The 19,320-nt window shown below is 41.3% G+C and overlaps 1 protein-coding gene across 1 annotated transcript in view; it reads left to right on the top strand.

Annotated features, from left to right (window-relative positions):
* Positions 1 to 19,230, top strand: part of LOC122556105 (PHD finger protein 13-like) — a 44,317-nt gene extending 25,087 nt beyond the window's left edge. Inside the window, exon 6 of the mRNA XM_043702563.2 lies at positions 754 to 19,230. Coding sequence (XP_043558498.2) covers positions 754 to 980 — 227 coding nt within the window. The 3' untranslated portion in view covers positions 981 to 19,230. The remainder of the gene's footprint in view (positions 1 to 753) is intronic.
* The last annotated feature ends 90 nt before the right edge of the window (positions 19,231 to 19,320 follow it).

The raw sequence follows: 19,320 nt of genomic DNA, 5'->3' as shown, positions 1-19,320 counted from the left end.
CTTGGTCAGAGCATTCTAGGAATATGAGATACAGTTCTGGTTATTTTATATTAAGAATATAGGATCACTGAAAATATGCAAAGAAGACTTGCATGAAAACACCAGAATGCACCAATATTTTCTCAATGCGATAAATGCCATCCTTGTTAATGAAACTCACATAAGAAATAAGAAATAAAATCTACCTTTTCTCCAGATTTATGAACCTACAAAGTATTTAAAGGGTAGATGCAGGTAAGATATTATCACCTTGAGGATTTTAGAACTAGCTGGTACTAAATTAAAATTAAAAATTAGGAGGATGCCATATAGGTCCATGATGAAAATAAATTTTACTTGGAGATGGATGTTGGTAACCCTTTATGCCACAGATAAATAAAAAATTATGGGGATAATATGGGTAAAAAACTGAAGTATTCGATCAGCTATGTTTGTATTAAATAGTGGGGCAGATTTTACGGGCATAATGGCTTACTCTTGTTCATATTTTCCTCACTGCTTTTAATGATGTGAATTTATACTGATTGGTTCCTTTGCTTCTGTATTCCTACTTTCTATGTTATGTGTGACCTCACTTTTGTTGCAAACATAGTAACTCTCACCTTAGCTAGATTGAAATTCAGCTACCAATTTGAAAATTACTGCAGGTAATTTTCTGCAGTCCTTGGTATTGAATATTGTCATCGTCCGATCTGATGATAATTCTGGTTGAGTATTGAGTATCTGATATGTTGACCATTTGGCTTCTTTCAGATGATGACTCATGGGACCTGATTACCTGCTTCTGTATGAAGCCTTTTGCTGGTAGGCCAATGATTGAATGCAACGAGTGTGGGACCTGGATTCATCTCTCTTGTGCTAAGATCAGGAAATCGAATGTTCCTGAGGTTTTCATCTGCCAGAAGTGTAAGGACTCAAAGCAGGACATTAGGAGGTCCAATCGAGCTCGAACCGGGCCCAAGAAACGCTTCAGCGAATGACTAATCAGAGATCTGATGGTTCTGACAAGTCATAGAGACAATCATGCACAATGGGAAAAAGGAAAAGGTGTATTGAGAACTTTGTGGGACCAACTCTGCCCTGTCTGGTCAGGCATTGATCATTTGCCATCTTGAAAAAACCTCAAAGGTGCAGGAATCACCGTATGTTGAATGTGTATATAATCCAAGTCCTGGAGTGCTCGGCCTCTTCTCAGTCATCCGATCTCTCTGCAATTTTTCTTTACGCAGTAATCCCATTGAAGTCTGCAACCTAGAGACTGGACCAAAACAGTTCCCTATTTTGCACTCTCCTATTTAAAGTAGATCTGTGATTATGAAGCAGGACTTCTAAGTCAAGAGATGCCAGGAAATACCATGGATTATCTGTTACTATTAGTGTTGACTATGCCCATTGTCATTGGAACAAGGAGCAATGTGAATTTTTGGTACTTTGCAGAGGACTTCCAGTTGAATGAGGTTGTGTACTTGTGCTGGGGAGGAGCAGGGTTGGAGGACTAAGACATGGCCTCTCTGTCATACAAAATCAAATTGCATTGCTATGTCAAGCATAAACATAGTAGAGGGGCCTCTTCTCAACTTTGGTTAAAGCACCTTAATGAGAAATTAAGGTGATCGCATGAGTAGGCTGAGGCCTTGAGTTTGAGAAGTCGCTATGCAAAATTCTAGGTGTTGGGTTCCATTAATATCTCCTGCCAACTTTTTAGAAAAGTGTTATTCAACAGAACAGTTTGTTCTTATGCTGTTTCATATTCAAAAAAAGTGCAATTATGATTGGATATTTGTTTCCCATTAACAAAGGTTAATTTCTGTTAGTTAATCAGGAATTGATTCTGATACCTTTGTTTTCTAGGCAGATGTTTGTGGAGGCTTCCATCTCAAGGTTCCTCTTCTCACCCCCCCCCCCCCCCCCCCCCCCCCAATTCCCAATCATCAAAAAAAAGGGAGCAGTATTGAGCCATGCTGGCATATTTGATTCTTAGCATCACTAGTTTAGTGGCAGGAGGAGTCAGCCAGGGTACCCAACTCTTTTAAAACAAAAAAAAATTCCCATTGTGGATGGCAGACGAAAGTTGTATGTCAGTCCCTCTGCAGTGGTAAGTCTGTTCCTGCTTGGGATGTAGATTCTTATTTTGCCACTGGTGTGGACTATCTAAGAATCTAACTTGCAGTCAGGCATGAGTTAGTGTCTGGATCAGTGGTCCCAGCCCACAACATTTGTTGAGCTCTTGATAATGTGATGAGACACAGACCTTGGAGTTCACACCACAAACCTTGATCAGCATAGTTCAGTTATAAGCTGCCTTAATAACAAACACGTAAAGCAATCTCCATCTTTCTTCACACCTCTAACAGTGAACTAATACGAAATATCCAAGGCCACGTGAACACCATTAACATCCACACCAGGTAGAGATTCCATCTTTCCAAACTTCAGTCATTGCTGTACAAAGCACTTTAAGCTGCATAACACAGTACAGTTGGATACGGGTCCCTCTCTGGATTGGCAAATTTTAAAAACTGTTAATGCAGCTCTGTCTCTTTTGGGTACTAACTGTTTACGCTGGAGACTTTCTTTCATGCATAAGTGTTAAGGGCATTTTATTGTAGACCAAAATCATTCCTCTTAAAAACATGCAATGCTCAACACCTGAGGGACCAACATTGACCAGCTGTTGAGATTGACTACTGGATACTGACCCTTTACTCATCCAGTGTGCTGAATTTTGGAAGGGTTTTCTGTAGTGTGCAGACTTCAGTGAGCAGGGAAGTTTTACCCTTGGAAACTGATTGTTTTAGCGTGACTGCTGGAATTCTATCCTTGTCATATTTTGATTTAAGATGTCTTTGTTTTTGGGTATCGGGTTATCTGCAAAGCTCTGTTGCACAAATTACAGAGTTGGAACTTTGGAATTTTGCCTACTAATGAATCCCATAAAACTAAATGATTTAGTTGGAATTATTCTGGTTTTAGTGTAGCCAGGAGAGAATAGATGAGAAAGTTTCAGATATTTCTGGGTAAAAATCAGGGATGTGGAATTAGTTTGACCTAACAGATTTTTTTAATGAAGTTTTCTGTTTTTAGAAACTTTTTTTTCTTTTAAAAGGGATGGTCAGAGTGAAGGGATTTTCCTAAGGTGAGTTGATAGCACTCAATCCAATGAGACTCTTAACCTGTGCTGAGGTGGTTAATTTCTTATTCTCATTAGGTAATGGGTGCAGAATTGATTTCTGGTGCCCCGAGTTAACACTGGCCCCTGCCCCAACACCACCACCCTCCCACAACCATCCCAGTAGCCCCTTCCCTCGAGGCTGCACTTGTGCCATTTTTTGACCATGAAGGGGAGGAGTGGAAGTGTAATGAGATGGGTGGGGTAGAACAGGAGGAGTCCAGGTGGAAAACTGAACAGCACAGATGGAGTAGCTAGAAGCTGGGATTTGGATGTAGTCACTATCCCTTTATTACAGACATGGATGTTTTTTAAACTATAAAAAGATTACACCCAGGTCATGATATTTGGCCCAGTGCCAAAATTTGCCATATATTCTGTTTGTAAATACACCAGAAATTAATCTGTAAATAATCCTGGTTAAGAAGCAATGGAAGATAGGATGGGATGCTGGCATTGAGGTTACTTGGGATATGGTGTAAATTGCACTAAACCTTTCACCATGAGAATCAACAGAGGGGGTCAGCCCTCAAACTTGTGTTATTTTGTACAAATGTAAGATAATCGAAACCTGCATTTATAAAGTGCAGGCTATGTTTAAGATGTACCTGCTCATTCCTTAAGACCAGTTTTTTGTGGGAATGATTTGTATTTTCTGTAAGTATCACTTTTTGAATTGTTTTGATGCAGTTGGTAAGGGAATAGGAGAGCAGGGAATAACTTTAAAATATCCCTCTGCCTCCTTTCAGTGCAGGCATCACAGCTGAGTCTCCAGCATGGGCATTAACCTGATGCTCTTATAATTGTTGGGCAACAATTTACCACTGCATCACCACATTGACTGGTTTTATGCTCCTGGCAGGTAAAATAAAATCTACGTTGAATATACATCTTGGAAACTGGGTGTTAATATTTAGTCCCTGGGAGTGATTTACGATATTAGATTTGGACAGGCATAGCCAGAACCTACTATCCATCTTGCCATGCAATTGTTGGGTTTATCACAAACAAATTTTCACTTGTGCAGTGGAGCTGAGAATATGATGTATTTGAACTGCTACATGTATTCTTACGATGGAAACAAAGAAACTGTTCCTGGTTGGAGAATCTAAGGAGGCGTTATCTTGGCAAGAGTGCTAGGCTGTTTAATGGCATAGTGAGGAAGCACTTTGAGGTAAGGACAGTGGGAGTCTGGAACTTTCCCTCACAATCTTACTGGGGTCAAGACTCTGGTTGATAGCAGATCATTTGTTGGGTATGTATATCGAGGGTTAAAGTGGATTCCTTTAGAGATACCGATCAGCCGTGACCTAATTGAGTGGCGGAACAGGTTCTGGGGCTGAATGGCTTCCTGTTCTGGTGGACCACACAAGGCTCTGTTACCTCTCCCTCCTGCCATCAGGACAAATCAAGTTTGGAAATTTGGGAATCATGAATCTATTTTAGTCCCAAGTCCATGAATACAGGTATCCGGCAACTTTCAAATCCCTCGTGCTTGAAACAGCTCACCTGAGCATAACTGATGGGTCAAATATTGGATTCTTCTGCTTTTTATTGATCAGTGTTTTGTCAGTTGACAAAAATTGCAACATCCTCCATTTTATTATGTTAAATTCAAATTTCCTGATTTGATTTCACCTATTTTATATCTGACCTAGTCTCCTTAGGAACTGTTTCTAATGGCCTGACTGTCACCCTAAAATTATGCTTCCTGGTTCTGGATTTTCCCACTGGATGGAATGGTTTCTCTGTGTCTACCTTTTTTGAGTTGTTTATTACTTTAAACATGTCAATTCAACTAACACAGCCTTCTAAATGTGAAAATGTACAAAAATGTAAGAAATCTAAGGAGGATGCCATTCGTCTCCTAAAGCGGGTCTTTCTAATGTAAAGTTTGCTGCAGTTGCCAGCTAAGGTTTTTGGGATATTGCAGCTGCCACTTGATCTCTGGCCAAGATATAGCAGCTGTCTTCTCTTGGTTCTCACTGAGGGGTCCACACCCACTTTCAAACATCAAAAATAAGGTCATGGAGGGACATAGTTTGGGAAATGCTGTTGATCTGGATGAAGTCTTGTTTCCTACTCAATTCTCTTATCTCTTAATTCCCTTTATGTCTGAAAAACCTATTGGTCTCTATCTTGAACATATGCATCGGCTATACATCCACGTTGTGAAGGCCAAGGATTTTCAATGTTCTGGAACAAGAGCTTTGAAGCCAATTGATTAGTTTTTAATTGTAATTACTTTGAAATGTACAGTTGTACAGCACAAAAGGCCATTCAATCCATCATGCCTGTGCTAGCCACTAAGGAACTGTCCAATCCACACCCTTTCAGCTCCTATAACCCACCAGTTACAACACCACGTATGTATCCAATAGTCGTATTTTAAAATGTAATGAGAGTTTTCACCACTACTAACTTCTCGGAGTGAGGTTCAGAAATCCTCCATCCTCTAGTGAAAACACTTCCTCTCAATTCCTCGTTCTTTCCTCTGCCAATTACGTTGGAATCATGCCCCCTGTTTATTGATCTTTCTACTGAGAGAAATGAATCCTTTCTATCCACTCTACACCACTCATTTTATACATTGCAAATTAGTCTTCAATCAGCTTCCTCTATTCCAAAGACAACCCCAACCTAGCCGATCTTGCCTTATTGCATTCCAGGCAACTTGTTTAAATGCAGGCATTTGGCAGTTTTTCTAAACATCTGAGCTGACTGTGTCTTGGTAATACAATAATCCAAGGCACTAAACACAAGGAAATAGAATAATGATTCTTTGAAGTGTTGTCATCCTGTCAATTAGCAGTAGCAGTGCAGGAAGGACAGTGACTTCATGTTGGTTTCCATTTTGAAAAAAAATTCATGCGTCAGATTTGGCCAATAGATGGCTCTCTCTCCCCAGTCAGCAAATAGGAGCTTCATTGACACACTCTGGGGCCTTTAAGTATGAGATCCAGGCTGCTGCACCCAGGGGATATTAAACCAGGGCTGCATTTTCTGCCTAGATGTAAAGGATCTTTCAATCGCTATCTGGTGTCTTAGTCAGTATTTATCTCTTGATTAATTGTTAAACTGATTTTCTGGTTGTTTATGACATTGCTGTTTGAGACGTAATATGTGCTGCTACATTTCTTAAGTTACATCAATACCAGTTTACCAGTTCTTCATTAGCTGTAAAGCACTTTAGAAGATTGTAATGTTAGGTGTTGTATAAATTAGAGTTTTTTTCCTCATAGGCATGCGATTATTGGTGCAAGTCCTTCCTTAAGCTTTTTTATTACTTTTGTTACCAATCATGTAATTACTTGAAAACACAAAGAAACTGCTGGAAAAACTTGTCGGGTCTGGCAGCATCTGTGGAGAGAGAAAGAGAGTTAACAATGAGTCCTGTTAATGAAGTGAAGAAGGGTGATGACTCAAAGTTAACTCTGTCACTCTCTCCACTGGTGCCAGATCTGCTGAGTTTCTGCACCAATTTGTTTTAGTGTGTTTCAGATTTCCAGCAACGCAGTTTGTTTTATTAATATGCAATTACTTAGGCTCACCATATTAAGGTAGATTTGAGACTGGTTCAGCTTCTCAGTTCCTGCCTGAAAGAAATTGTAGATTTCTCCCTAGCAATGCTCTGGAAATGAGCCCCAGAAGCTTCCATTTGCTCAGTCCTGACTTTGTCACCTCTAGACTGTGCTATTCCATATTCTACCTTCCCTATTAAAGCCTTTACTTGTGTGACTGACAGCCAATGTTAGCAGCGGTTTTAGTGTAAAATTCTTCAGCTGATTATTTTTGGCGAGGCACCTGCTTTCTGCAAGCCTCAGTGAACATTCTAGTGCTATCTTAGCAATGGTGCCCCTCTCATCTGACATTTGTTGGAGTCTATCATTACACTATATCTTGGAGGTCTCCCACTGCCTGGATACCCTGGGACAGATCAGAATGTCTGTCACCAGTGCCGTCTTGAAACAATACCATTGTACTCCTGGATTGTAATTCTGCTATTGTCTCCGAATGCTCCTTGATATTTGCTGCTAAGCATGGCAGAGTACAGAAATTTAGCATTCCACTTTGTGGAAAGGTTTCTGAAGGCCCTTGTGGATGGGGCAGTGCAGTTGAGGGATGTCCTGCTACCACGGTTGCCAACTGGTTCAGTTCAGTCTCAGCCAACTAGAGAACGAACAGCAGTGTAGGAAAATGGGTAAGGGTAAGTGCCTCACCTCTGCTACCTTATACTCACTCTACCTTTACAACTTCACACACCTCCCACCACCTTTACCATCTAGTGAATTATAGTGCAAACTGGAGGAACAACATCTCATCATTAAACTAGACACTTTACAGCCTTCTGGACTTAGTATTGAGTTTGGTGCCTTCAACTTGTAAACACGTCTTCCCCACCACCCCCTCCATCACACCTAATTATCCTTTCAAGTCTGGCAGGAGACTCCCCATTTTTCTGCTGTTCTCACGTTCCAATCACTTAAGCTAGACTAACAACATCTTTTCTTCATCAGCAGTCTACACCTACTACCCCCAGAACCGCTCTTTCCACTTCCCCCAACCCAAACTACAGCATGAATACTCTCCAATTCACACTTCAGCTCTGAAGAGTCGTCTAGACTCAAAACATTAGCTTTCCTTCTTTCCATGGATGCTGTCTCATCTACTATGATCTCCAGCATTTGTTGTCTTCAGTCATGCTTGAAACATTAACTGTGTTTCTCTTCGCAGTTGCTGAACCTGCTGAGTTTCTTAAGTATTCTCTTTTTTGTGTCTTCGTAGATTTTGCAAGGAGCTGTCCCTCCACCCCAAGGCCCTTTCTCCCTCTTGTGTTGCTGCAGCTTGCTAACCTTTTCAGTAGCAATTGCAGCAGTGAACGAGTCAATGATTTGGAGGATCAGTGACCCAACCCAAGGCCTGGAATATAGTGGTGAGTCTTTGGGTTTCCTCTGGGAATTGAAGGTTTCCCACTTTCATTTTCAGTGTCCAGCAACCACAGTATTTCACAGGAGGAAAGAAGGATCTGTTTGTTAGGAGGGGTTCTCACACCTACATGATCCTTGATCTGAGCACCTTGAAGCAGTTGTTCAGGGGCAGGCAGTGGAGTTCTGTCAACCCACCTAGCTCTTGTAGAAGGAGAGGTTCTAAGCCACATCCTGGCTGAAGGTCAGCATCTTGTTGGGAGTGTTAATATAACCCCAACAGGAGTATAGGGCCTGGACCGGTTTAAGCAGCTCCTTTCAGCTGATAAGGGACAGCCGGCAATGTTCACAGCCACTGAAACTTGAAGGAATTGTTTTGGGCTGCTGTAGAAAGATTGAGAGAAGAGGCCTGGGCTCTGGGTGTGTAGCTAAGTCACCATCCTCCTGGCGACTGTCCCACTGAGTCATTGGTATGCGTAGGCAGCTCCTAGCTACTCCCCACAGTGGACAGATGAGGAATTTATTTTTACTGTTGTGAATCTGTGGAATTTTTAACCATGTAAGGTTGTTAAGGCTTAGTCATTAAGCGTACTCAAGGCAGTGATAGATCCAGAGTTATTGGAAAAAGAGAAGAAACTGGAATTAAGGATTGTCAGATCAGTGATCTCAATGAATAGCGAAGCAGACTTGATGGGCTGAATGGTCTACTTTTGATCTTGTGGTCACGTTTGTGTGGGCCTGGAGTGATGTGGAAGCCACTGAGTCAGGATGGCAAATTTCATTCATTAAAAGGACATTAGTGAACTAGATGGGGTTTTTCTGACCATTAATGTTACCGTTACTGAGGCAAGATTTTGGAGGGGGTGGGTCCACTAATTAGTCTACTTTAGTAAACAACACGTGAGACTGTAGTAGTTGGGCTAATCTAGAATTTATATTTAGCAAAATTAAAGCTATACAGCAAAAATATTTGTAAGCAGAAAGTCACAAAACGGAAATTACAGTAAAACAAGTACTGTTGAAAGTCTGAATTGAAAATTGTATTCTTAAAAGGGAATAAACTAGCCATAGTTAATCAAGAAAGTTAACAGTAGTATCAAATCGAAGGAAAATAAGTGTGGCAAAGATTTATGATATGTCCGAGGATTTGGAAAGTTTTAAAAACCAACAAAAGATAACAAAAAAAGGAGAAAATTAAACTTTGACAGTAAACTAGTAAGTAATATAAAACTAGACAGTAAAAGCTTCTTCAAATATACATAAAGGAAGATAGAGACCAAAGTCAATGTTGGCACATCAGATTGTGGCTGGAGAAAACATAATGTGAATCAGGAAATGGTACAGTAGTTGAATGAATAGTTTTGTTTTTCAATTTTCACAGTAGAAGACAGAAAATAGCATTGTCAAAACACAAATAACCAAGGGGCAAAAGGAGGTGAGGAAATCAGTAGATTAGCTATCACTAGAGAAAAGCACTAGGGAAACTAATGGAGCGAAAGACCAATAGGTCCACTGTACTTGATGGAATGCATCCTAGCTGAAAATGTGTTGCTGGAAAAGCACAGCAGGTCAGGCAGCATCCAAGGAACAGGAGAATCGACGTTTCGGGCATAAGCCCCAATGCATCCTAGGACATTAAAGGAAGTAGCTGTAGAGAGAGTGGATGCACTGTTAATAAGCCTGTGTGTGTTTTAGAATTCTTAAACTTGGGAAAACACCAGAGGATCGGAAAATCATCAACATAATATCCTTGCTCAAAAAGGGGAGGAAAATAAATAGGTATATGTCGGCCCATTAACTTAACAACTGTCACTGGGAAAATGTTAGATTCTCATAAATGATCTGCTATTGCATCCTTTAGAAATGCATGATAGAATCAAGCAGAATCAGCTTGGCCTCAAAAGGAGAAAATATGCCTGACAAGTCTATTAAATTTCTTTGATAACATGCAGGGATGAGAATAAGGCATCAGTGCATATATTTGATTTCCAAAAGGCATTTTGATAAGGCACTGCATGTAAAACTACTAAATATGAGCCCATTGTATTGGTGGTAGTATATTACCATTGAGAGATTGGCTGAGCAATAGAAAATGGATTGGGATAAGGAGACATTTCAAGATGGCAAAGTAAAATTGGGGTACCACAGGGATCACTGCTGGGACCACAATTATTTACAAGATATATTGATCACTTGGTTGAGGAAAGTGAATGTGCTATAGCCAAGTTTGCAGATGACACAAAAATAGGTGGGAAGACAAGTGGTGAGTTCTGTAATTCCCAGGGATTTTCCTATTCCCTTTCTTGAACAGAGGAACAACATTTGCCTCCCTCCAATCAATCAGTACTACCTCCTGTGGAGAATGAGGATGCAAAGATCATTGCCAGAGGCACAGCAATCGCATTCCTCACTTCCCATGGTAACCTTGGAGTCTGCTCCTGGGAACTTAACAATCTTGATGCTTCCCAGAGTTTCCAGCACATCCACTTCCTTAATATCAATCTGTTCAAGCCTTTTAACCTGGTCCATGGTGTTCGCACTATCAACAAGGTCCCTCTAGTGAATATTGAAGCAAAAAAAAACATTTTGCGCCTTCCCTCTAACTTCAGACTCCAAGCACAAGTTCACTCCATTATCTCTGATTGGCCCTACCCTCTCTCTGATCATTCTCTTATTCCTCATGTACACATAGAATGCTTTTGGCTTATCCCTAATCCTTCCCGCCACCTCTTTTTTTTTGTGTGTGTCCTCTCCTAGCTTTCTTCAGTCCATTTTTGAGTTCTTTCCTAGCTACCCTGTAAACCTCTAAAGCTGTGCCAGATCCTTGCTTCATCAACATGAAGTAAGCTTCCTTCTTTTGACGAGAAGCTTCTCTACTCTTGTCATCCAAGGCTCCTTCACCTTACCATTCCTTGCTTGTCTCAGTGGGACAAAGTTATCCAACACTCGCAATAAGTGCTCCTTAAACAACCTCCGCATCTCTGTTGTGCCTTTCCCATAGAACAGTTGTTCCCAATTTATACTCCATAACTCCTGTCTAAAAGCTGTATAGTTTCCCCTGCCCTAATTAAAGCCCTTCCCTTACTGTTGGGGTCACTGTCTATCCCACTGAGAGATCTAACACCTTGCCTGGCTTGTTGCATAGCACCAAATCCAACATGCACCCACCCCAGTCAGCATATCTGCATACTGAGTCAGAAATCCTTCCTGGACACACCTGACAAAATTGGCTCCATCCAGACCATCTGCACTAAGGAGGTTTCAATCAATATGAGGGAAGTTGAAGTCACCCATGCCAACAACTCTGTTACATCTTCACCTTTCCAAGATCTGCTGCCCAATCTGTTTTTCCACCTCTCTGCTGCTACTGGAGGTCTATAGAAAACACCCAATAAAGTGACTGCTCCTTTCCTGTTACTGACTTCCACCCATACTGACTCAGTAGACAAACCCTCCTCAATAACTTTCATTTCTGCAGCTCTGATGCACTCTCTAATTAACAATGCTAATCCCCTCCGAAACTGTTCTTTTAAAAAGGTCTAAACTTGGAGCATCTAGCAACCATCCCTAGCCTTGTGAAATCCATGTCTGCATTATGGCCACAACATTATAGTTCCAAGTACTAATCCATGCCCTAAGTTCATCACTCTTATTCCTGACACTCCTTGCATTGAAACAGACCCATCTTCCTCTGAAAGTTCATTCCACATACAAACCAGTCTGTGTTTTAAAAAAAAAACTCTCATCGTTTTTTAAATCTTTCACCTTTCACCTTGAAAATATGCCCCCAGTCTTGAAATCCCCCACCCTAGGGAAAAGACACCTACTACTGACATTATCTATGTCCCTCATGATTTCATAAACTTCCTATACATCCTTGAAAAAGGTCCCAGCTTATCCAGTTTCTCCTTGTAACTCAAATCCTCCATTCCCAGCAACTTGCTGGTAAATCTTTTCTGAACCCTTTCCAGATTAATATCCTTCTTATAACAGGGTGACCAGAACTGGATACACTACTCCAGAAGAGGTCTCAGCGACTTCTTGTACAACTTCAACACAATGTTCCAACTCCAATACTCAAAGGTTGGAGCATGGAAGGTAAGCATGCTAAATGCCACCTTAACCACCCTATCTATATGTGACACAAACGTCAAAAAACTATTTATAGAACTATTGTAGAACCGAGCCCTTTATGTGTCTCGGATCTACGATACTACCCAAGGGCCTACTTTTGATTGTATAAGTCCTGTCCTTGTTTGTTTTACCAAAATGCAATACCTCGCGTTTATCCAAATTGAACCCCATCTGCCACACACCAACCCGTTGACCCAATTGATCAAGATCTCTTTGTAATCTTAGATAACATTCTTCACCATCCACTATACCACCAATTTTGGTGTAATCTGCAAATTTACTAACCATACCCCCTATATGCTCGTCTGAATCATATTCTGAGTGACAAGCAAAAGTGCACCCAGCACCAATACCTGCGGAATCATGCTATTCACAGACCTCCAGTCTGAAAAATAGCCCTCCATCATCACCCTGTCTCCTGTCGTTAAGTCAATTTTGCATTCAATTGGCAAGCTCACGCTGAATCCCATGTGATCTAACTTACTAATTAGTCTGCTAATGTTTTGCTAAAGGCTTTACTAAAGTCCAAGTAAACAATATCTAGCACTCTGCCCTCATCGATCTTGGTTATTTCCTCAAAACTACGCAAACAAGTTTCACACACTATTTTCCTTGAACAAAACCATACTGTTTTTTCTAATCATTCCTTGCTTCTCCAAATGCATATAAATCCTATTTTTCAGAATTGCTTTTAACAATTTACCCACTGCTGAAGTCAGACTCTCAGGTCTGTAGTTTCCAGGCTTCTGTTTACACCCCTTCTTAAACAAAGGCACAACATTAGCCACTCTTAAGTCACCTAGCACACCTCACATGGTTATAGATGATACAAATATTTCTGCAAGAGACTCTGCAATTTCCTAACTTCTCACAATGTCACATGTCAAGTCCTGGAGATTTATCCACCTTTTGAAGTTTGAGAAGATTTGTAGTTCAGGTTGTAAGTTTGCTCGCTGAGTTGGTAGATTTGTTTTCAGATGTTTCAACACCATGCTAGGTAACATCAGTGAGTCTCCGGTGAAGTGCTGGTGTTCTGTCCACTTTCTATTTGTGTATGTTGGTGTATTTAAGTGGGTGATATCATTTCCAGTTATTTTCCTCAGAGGTTGGTAAATGGGATCCAAACTGATGTTTATTGATGGAGTTCTTGTTTGAATGCCAGGCCTCTAGGAATTCCTATCCGTGTCTCTGTTTAGCCTGCCCTAAGATGGATGTGTTGTCCCAGTCAAAGTGGTATCCTTCTTCATCTGTGTGTAAGGATACTAGTGATAGTGTGTCATGTCTTTTGATGGCAAGTTGGTGTTTGTGTATCCTGGTGGCTAGTCTTCTGTCTGTCTGTCCAATGTAGTGTTTGTTACAGTCCTTGAAGGGTATTTTATAAATGACATTCGTTTTGCTGTTTATTGGTACAGGGTTCTTCACGTTCATCAGTAGCTGTTTGTGTGTTGGTAGGTTTGTGGACTACCATGATGCCAAGGGTTGGAGTAGTCTGGCAGTTATCTCCAAGATGTTTTTGCATGGTAGTGTGGCTAGAGTTTCTGGGTGTGTTTTGTTTTCTTGTTTGGGTTTGTTGTTTAGGAATTGGTGGATTGTGTTTATCGTGTACCCGCTGTTTTGCCTGTAGTTTCTGGGTGCTGCAGTGTGTTGTGGCTCATTTTAATAATGTCCTGATGCAGCTCTGTTTGTGGGTGTTGGGATGATTGCTCCTGTATCTGGTCTGTGTATGTTGCTTTCCTGTAGTTGCTGGTCTGCAGTTCTCCATTAATTGTTCATTCCACTGTGACGTCTAGAAAGGGGAATCTGTTGTTCTCTTCCTCTTTTGTGAAATTTATTCCGGTAAGGATGTTGTTGATGTAGGTTTCCTTTAATTTGTTCTGTTGTGATGATAAAGGTGTCATCCATGTAGTGGACCCAAAGTTTGGGTTGGATCATGGGATAGGCTGTTTATTTGAGTCTCTGAATTATTGCTTCTGCTAAGAATCCTGATATGGTGATCCCATGGGTGTTCCATTCATTTGTTTGTAGGTCATGTCTTTAAAGGTGAAGTGGGTAGTGAGGCACAGGTCTACTAGCTTGAGGATGGAGTTGGTGCTGTCTGGGCTTTGAGTTCTTGGTTCGTCTAGTAGTGTGATAAATGTTTCTTTGGCCAGGCAGATGTTAGTTGATATGAATAGGGCTATTAGATCGAAGGAGACCATGACTTCATCCTCTTTGTGTCTTTGTTCAGAAAATCTTGGGTGGAGTGGATAGAGTCGTATGAGTCTTCTACTACATATTTCAGTTTTTGATGGAGATCCTTTTGCTAGTCAGTATGTTGGTGTGATGGCAAGTGAGACGATGGGTCTGAGGAGGGCCCCTGGTTTGTGTACTTCAGATAATCTGTAGAAGCAAGGTGTTTTGGATCCATCAGGTTTCATTTATTGGAGATCTGTCTTGTTATTTTTGCCTGATTTTATGGAGTTTCTTCAGTTAGTTGTGATACAGTTTTGTCGCTGTGGAGTTGAGTCTATTGCCACCTGTTGGAAGGTGTTGATATTTGTGAGCAGTGAGTTCAGCTTTTAAATGTACTATGTTCTGTTTAGGATGACACTCCTGCACCCTTTGTCTGCAGGTAGGATTACAATGTTTCTGGTTTTTTTGAGTCTTTCTAGGGTTTTCCTTTCCGGTGTGTTGAGGGTGTTCCCTTCTTTGTTCCTGCTTCGTGTTGGTGCAATTGTTTGTCTGATGGTCTGCTGGCTTTCTTCCATGCATTCATTGTCATTCAATGTTGATTCCAATGCTGCTACGAAGTCCATTTTGTCCACGCAAGCTACTGATGAATGTAAAGGATCCTGTACCAATAAACAGCAAAACAAATGTCTGCAAAGACTGCATCAAACACTACATTAGACAGACATCAGAAAACTAGCTACCAGGATACTTGAACACCAACTAGCCATCAAAAGACATGGATCACTATCGCTAGTATCCCTACACACTAAAAACGCCATCCTATATTCCCAATTCCTTCGTCTCCACCGCATCTACTCCCAGGAGGACTAGTTCCAAAACCGTACAACCCAGAAGGCCTCCTTCAAGGACTGCAATTTCTCACCAGACGTAATCGACGATGCCCTCCACCGCATCTCTTCCACTTCCCACCCCTCCAACCGCCACCAGGACAGAACCCCACTGGTCCTCACCTACCACCCCACCAACCTCCATGTACAACGTATCATCTGCCGTCATTTCCGCCACCTACAAACGGACCCCACCACCAGTGATATATGTCCCTCCCCTCCCCTATCAGCGTTCCGAAAAGACCACTCCCTCCGTGACTCCCTTGTCAGGTCCACACCCCCCACCAACCCAACCTCCACTCCCGGCACCTTCCCCTGCAACCGCAAGAAATGCAATACTTGCGCCCACACCTCCCCCCTTACTTCCCTCCAAGGCCCCAAGGGACACTTCCATATCCGCCACAAATTCACCTGCACCTCCACACACACACACCATCTATTGCATCCGCTGCACCCGATATGGCCTCCTCTATATTGGGGAGACAGGCCGCCTACTTGCAGAACGTTTCAGAGAACACCTCTGGGACACCCGGACCAACCAACCCAACCACCCTGTAGCCCAACATTTTAACTCCCCCTCCCACTCCACCAAGGACATGCAGGTCCTCTGACTCCTCCATCGCCAGACCATGGCAACACGACGGTTGGAGGAAGAGCGCCTCATCTTCTGTCTGGGAACCCTCCAACCACAAGGAATGAACTCCGATTTCTCCAGTTTCCTCATTTCCCCTCCCCTCACCTTGTCTCAGTCAAATCCCTCGAACTCAGCACCGCCTTCCTAACCTGCAATCATCTTCCTGACCTCTCCGCCCCCATCCCACTGCGGCCTATCCCCCTCACCTTGACCTCCCTCCACCTATTGCATTTCCAAAGCCCCTCCCCCAAGTCCCTCCCCCCTACCTTTTATCTTAGCCTGCTGGACACACTTTCCTCATTCCTGAAGGGCTTATGCCCGAAACGTCGATTCTCCTGTTCCTTGGATGCTGCCTGGCCTGCTGCGCTTTTCCAGCAACACATTTTCAGCTCCCTGCACACTAAGGACACCATTTTGATTGGGATAACACGTCCATCCTAGGATAGGCTAAACAGAGACACACATGGGCATTCCTAGAGGCCTGGCATTCAAACCAGAAATCCATCAATAAGCACATCGATTTGGAACCCATTTACCAATCTCTGAGAAAAACAACCAGAAAAGATAATCATCCACCTTAACAGAACAAGACCCATAAATAGAAAGTGGGACAGAACAGTAGCATATCACCAGAAGCTCACTGATGTTACCTAGCATGGTGATGAAATATCCGAGAACAAACCTACCAGCTAAGCAAGCAAACTTACAACCTGATTTATCCACTTTTATATTTTCTGAGACTTCCAGCACTTCCTCTTCTGTAATGTGAACTGTTTTCTAAACATCAATATTTATTTCCCTGAGTTCTCTAGCTTCAATTTTTGTTTTCCATAGCAAAAACTAGCACGAAATATTTATTTAATATCTCTCCCATCTCCTGAGGTTCAATGCAAAGGTGGCCTCTTTGATCTTTTAAGAGAGCCTGCTCTCTTGCTCTTAATATGCTTGTAGAATCTCTTTGGATTATCCTTAATATTATCACTTGCATTGTTGTTCTATACATATTTGTTTAATTCTTTCATGGCATGTGAACACTGCTGGACTGATCAGCATTTATTGTCCATCTTTAATTGCCCTTGAGAAAGCTGTGGTGACAATCATAGAAATGAACGAAGCTATTCTGTCCATTGCATAGGCACTGTCTCTCTCAGCATTTTGACTTGATTACAATCTCCTGCCTTTTTTCTGTATCCTTACATATGGTTTCTATTTAATTAATCATTTAATTCTGTCTTGAATGCTTTGTTTGAACCTTCTAGACAGTGCAGTCCATCTCCTACTTGCAATGTTAAAAAAGGATTTTGTCACCTTCTATTTGCTTCTTTTGCAAAACACTTTATCCCTGGAAACATTCTTTTGCCCTTTTCTGTGCCCTCTTCAATGCTTTCACATCCTTCCTAGTGTAGTGCCCAGTAATGTAAATGATACTCCAGCTGACGTTTAACCAGTCACACTCATACTCTACCAAGCACACACACACACTCTCTCACATGCGTGCGCACACACATTGACACATGTCTATGGGGTGAATTTCCAGATATATTCTATTTTTGCTCAATAAGCGCACAACCTGCAGGCAGTCATTCCATATAACATTTTATAAATTCCTACTTTGGAAACAGAACCAGTCTGACTCAAGATTGCGATACAGACAGATTCTAACCCCATCTTTAATACATTGTCTGAGCTGAGATGTCACCTTTTATAAAACCTTGAGAATGTGACCTAAAATAAGTTCTGGGATTTACATATTAATGAACTGAAACCTACAACCCATTCTAAAAGATGACTTAATAGCAATCGAGGTTTGTTCAATATACTGTTTTAATTGCATGACACTGTGATCTTTTGCTATAAATTCTGTCTTATGACCCTGTCCCACTAGTTACTTGTGAAGGAGCAGCGCTCTGAAAGCTAATACATCCAAATAAACCCGTTGGACTATAACCTGGTACTGAACGATTTTTAACTTTTTTATATAAGTTCATCACAGCTTCCTTAATCATGTACTCTGCTTCTATTTATGAAGCTGAGAATACTGTAAGCTTTGCTAACAGCTCTTCCTACCCCCCACTTTTAATGACTTGATTACGTATACATCGACGTTTCTCTGCTCTTGCAGAGCCTTTAGAATAAGTATCCTTTATTTCATACTGTCTCTCCGTGTTCTTTGTATCAAAGTGCATCATTTCAGACTTTTCCACTTTGAAAACTATCTGCCATATTTTCTCCAAACACACACGTCTTTTTAAAGTTTTAATTGACCCTTTTCTCAAAGTTGACACTTCTCCCAAGTTTTGCATTGGCTTCAAACTTTGAAATTGCACCTTGATTGCTGAAGTATTTGTAGGAGATCCTCACTAGCAATACTGTGCATGAGTTCCAGGATTTTGGCCCAGTGACAATAAAGAAACAATTTTGTATTTCCTACGTTTTATAGCAGTGATTACACTTCAAAAAATTATTTAATTGGTAATACTGTTTTGGGAAGTCCTGAGGTTGTGAAAGGTGCTGACAATCATGCTATTAAACACAACTGGCCAGATTTGTAATTTCTTGCCCCATTATAAAATCAATGTTTCTGATTGAGTATCTTTTGTAGAAACTGCCTGATATTCAGTTAAATCAGCATGAAGAGACACAGATATGTCTTGGATAAATGGAAGTAGTTTTGTAAATTTACACAAAGAAGTGAACTTGGACCGAATCATCAAACAATTTGACATTTAAAAAAAATTGACTCATCAGTTCTGTGTTGGATATTTACACAATCTATTTTGTTTATCCCAGATGTACATAGCTTTATTCTCCTTCATGTATTTGTTAAAGTTCCCTTTTTTTTGGTCAATTTGAACTTACATTAATTACTCCATCAGACGGCACGGTGGCACAGCGGTTAGCACTGCTGCCTCACAGCACCAGAGACCTGGGTTCAATTCCTGACTCAGGCGACTGACTGTGTGGAGTTTGCACATTCTCCCCGTGTCTGTGTGGGTTTCCTCCGGGTGCTCCGGTTTCCTCCCACAGTCACAAAGATGTGCGGGTCAGGTGAATTGGCCATGCTAAATTGCCCGTAGTGTTAGGTTAAAAGGGGTAAATGTAGGGGTATGGGTGGGTTACGCTTCGGCGGGTCGGTATGGACTTGTTGGGCCGAAGGGCCTGTTTCCACACTGTAAGTAATCTAATCTAATCAGACAGTGCATTCCAAATCTTAGTCACTTGTTGTAATATTTTTTCTCAGTTCTCCTTTGCCTTTTTGCCAATGCATGTACGTAGCACTTTCTTTTTTTATTAAAATGTTGCAAAGCAGTTTCCAGTTGATTAGTTGCTACGTGCTGTCACTATTTTAATTTTTTTAACAGTGATAGAATTCCTGGGTCATGGAGGAAAATGTTGAAA

This window comes from Chiloscyllium plagiosum, unplaced genomic scaffold (assembly GCF_037043375.1).
Source record: "Chiloscyllium plagiosum isolate Xiang-an unplaced genomic scaffold, Cpla_swu_hap1 HiC_scaffold_13, whole genome shotgun sequence".
NCBI lineage: Eukaryota > Metazoa > Chordata > Chondrichthyes > Orectolobiformes > Hemiscylliidae > Chiloscyllium > Chiloscyllium plagiosum.
This window is presented reverse-complemented; position numbering and strand designations above follow the sequence as displayed.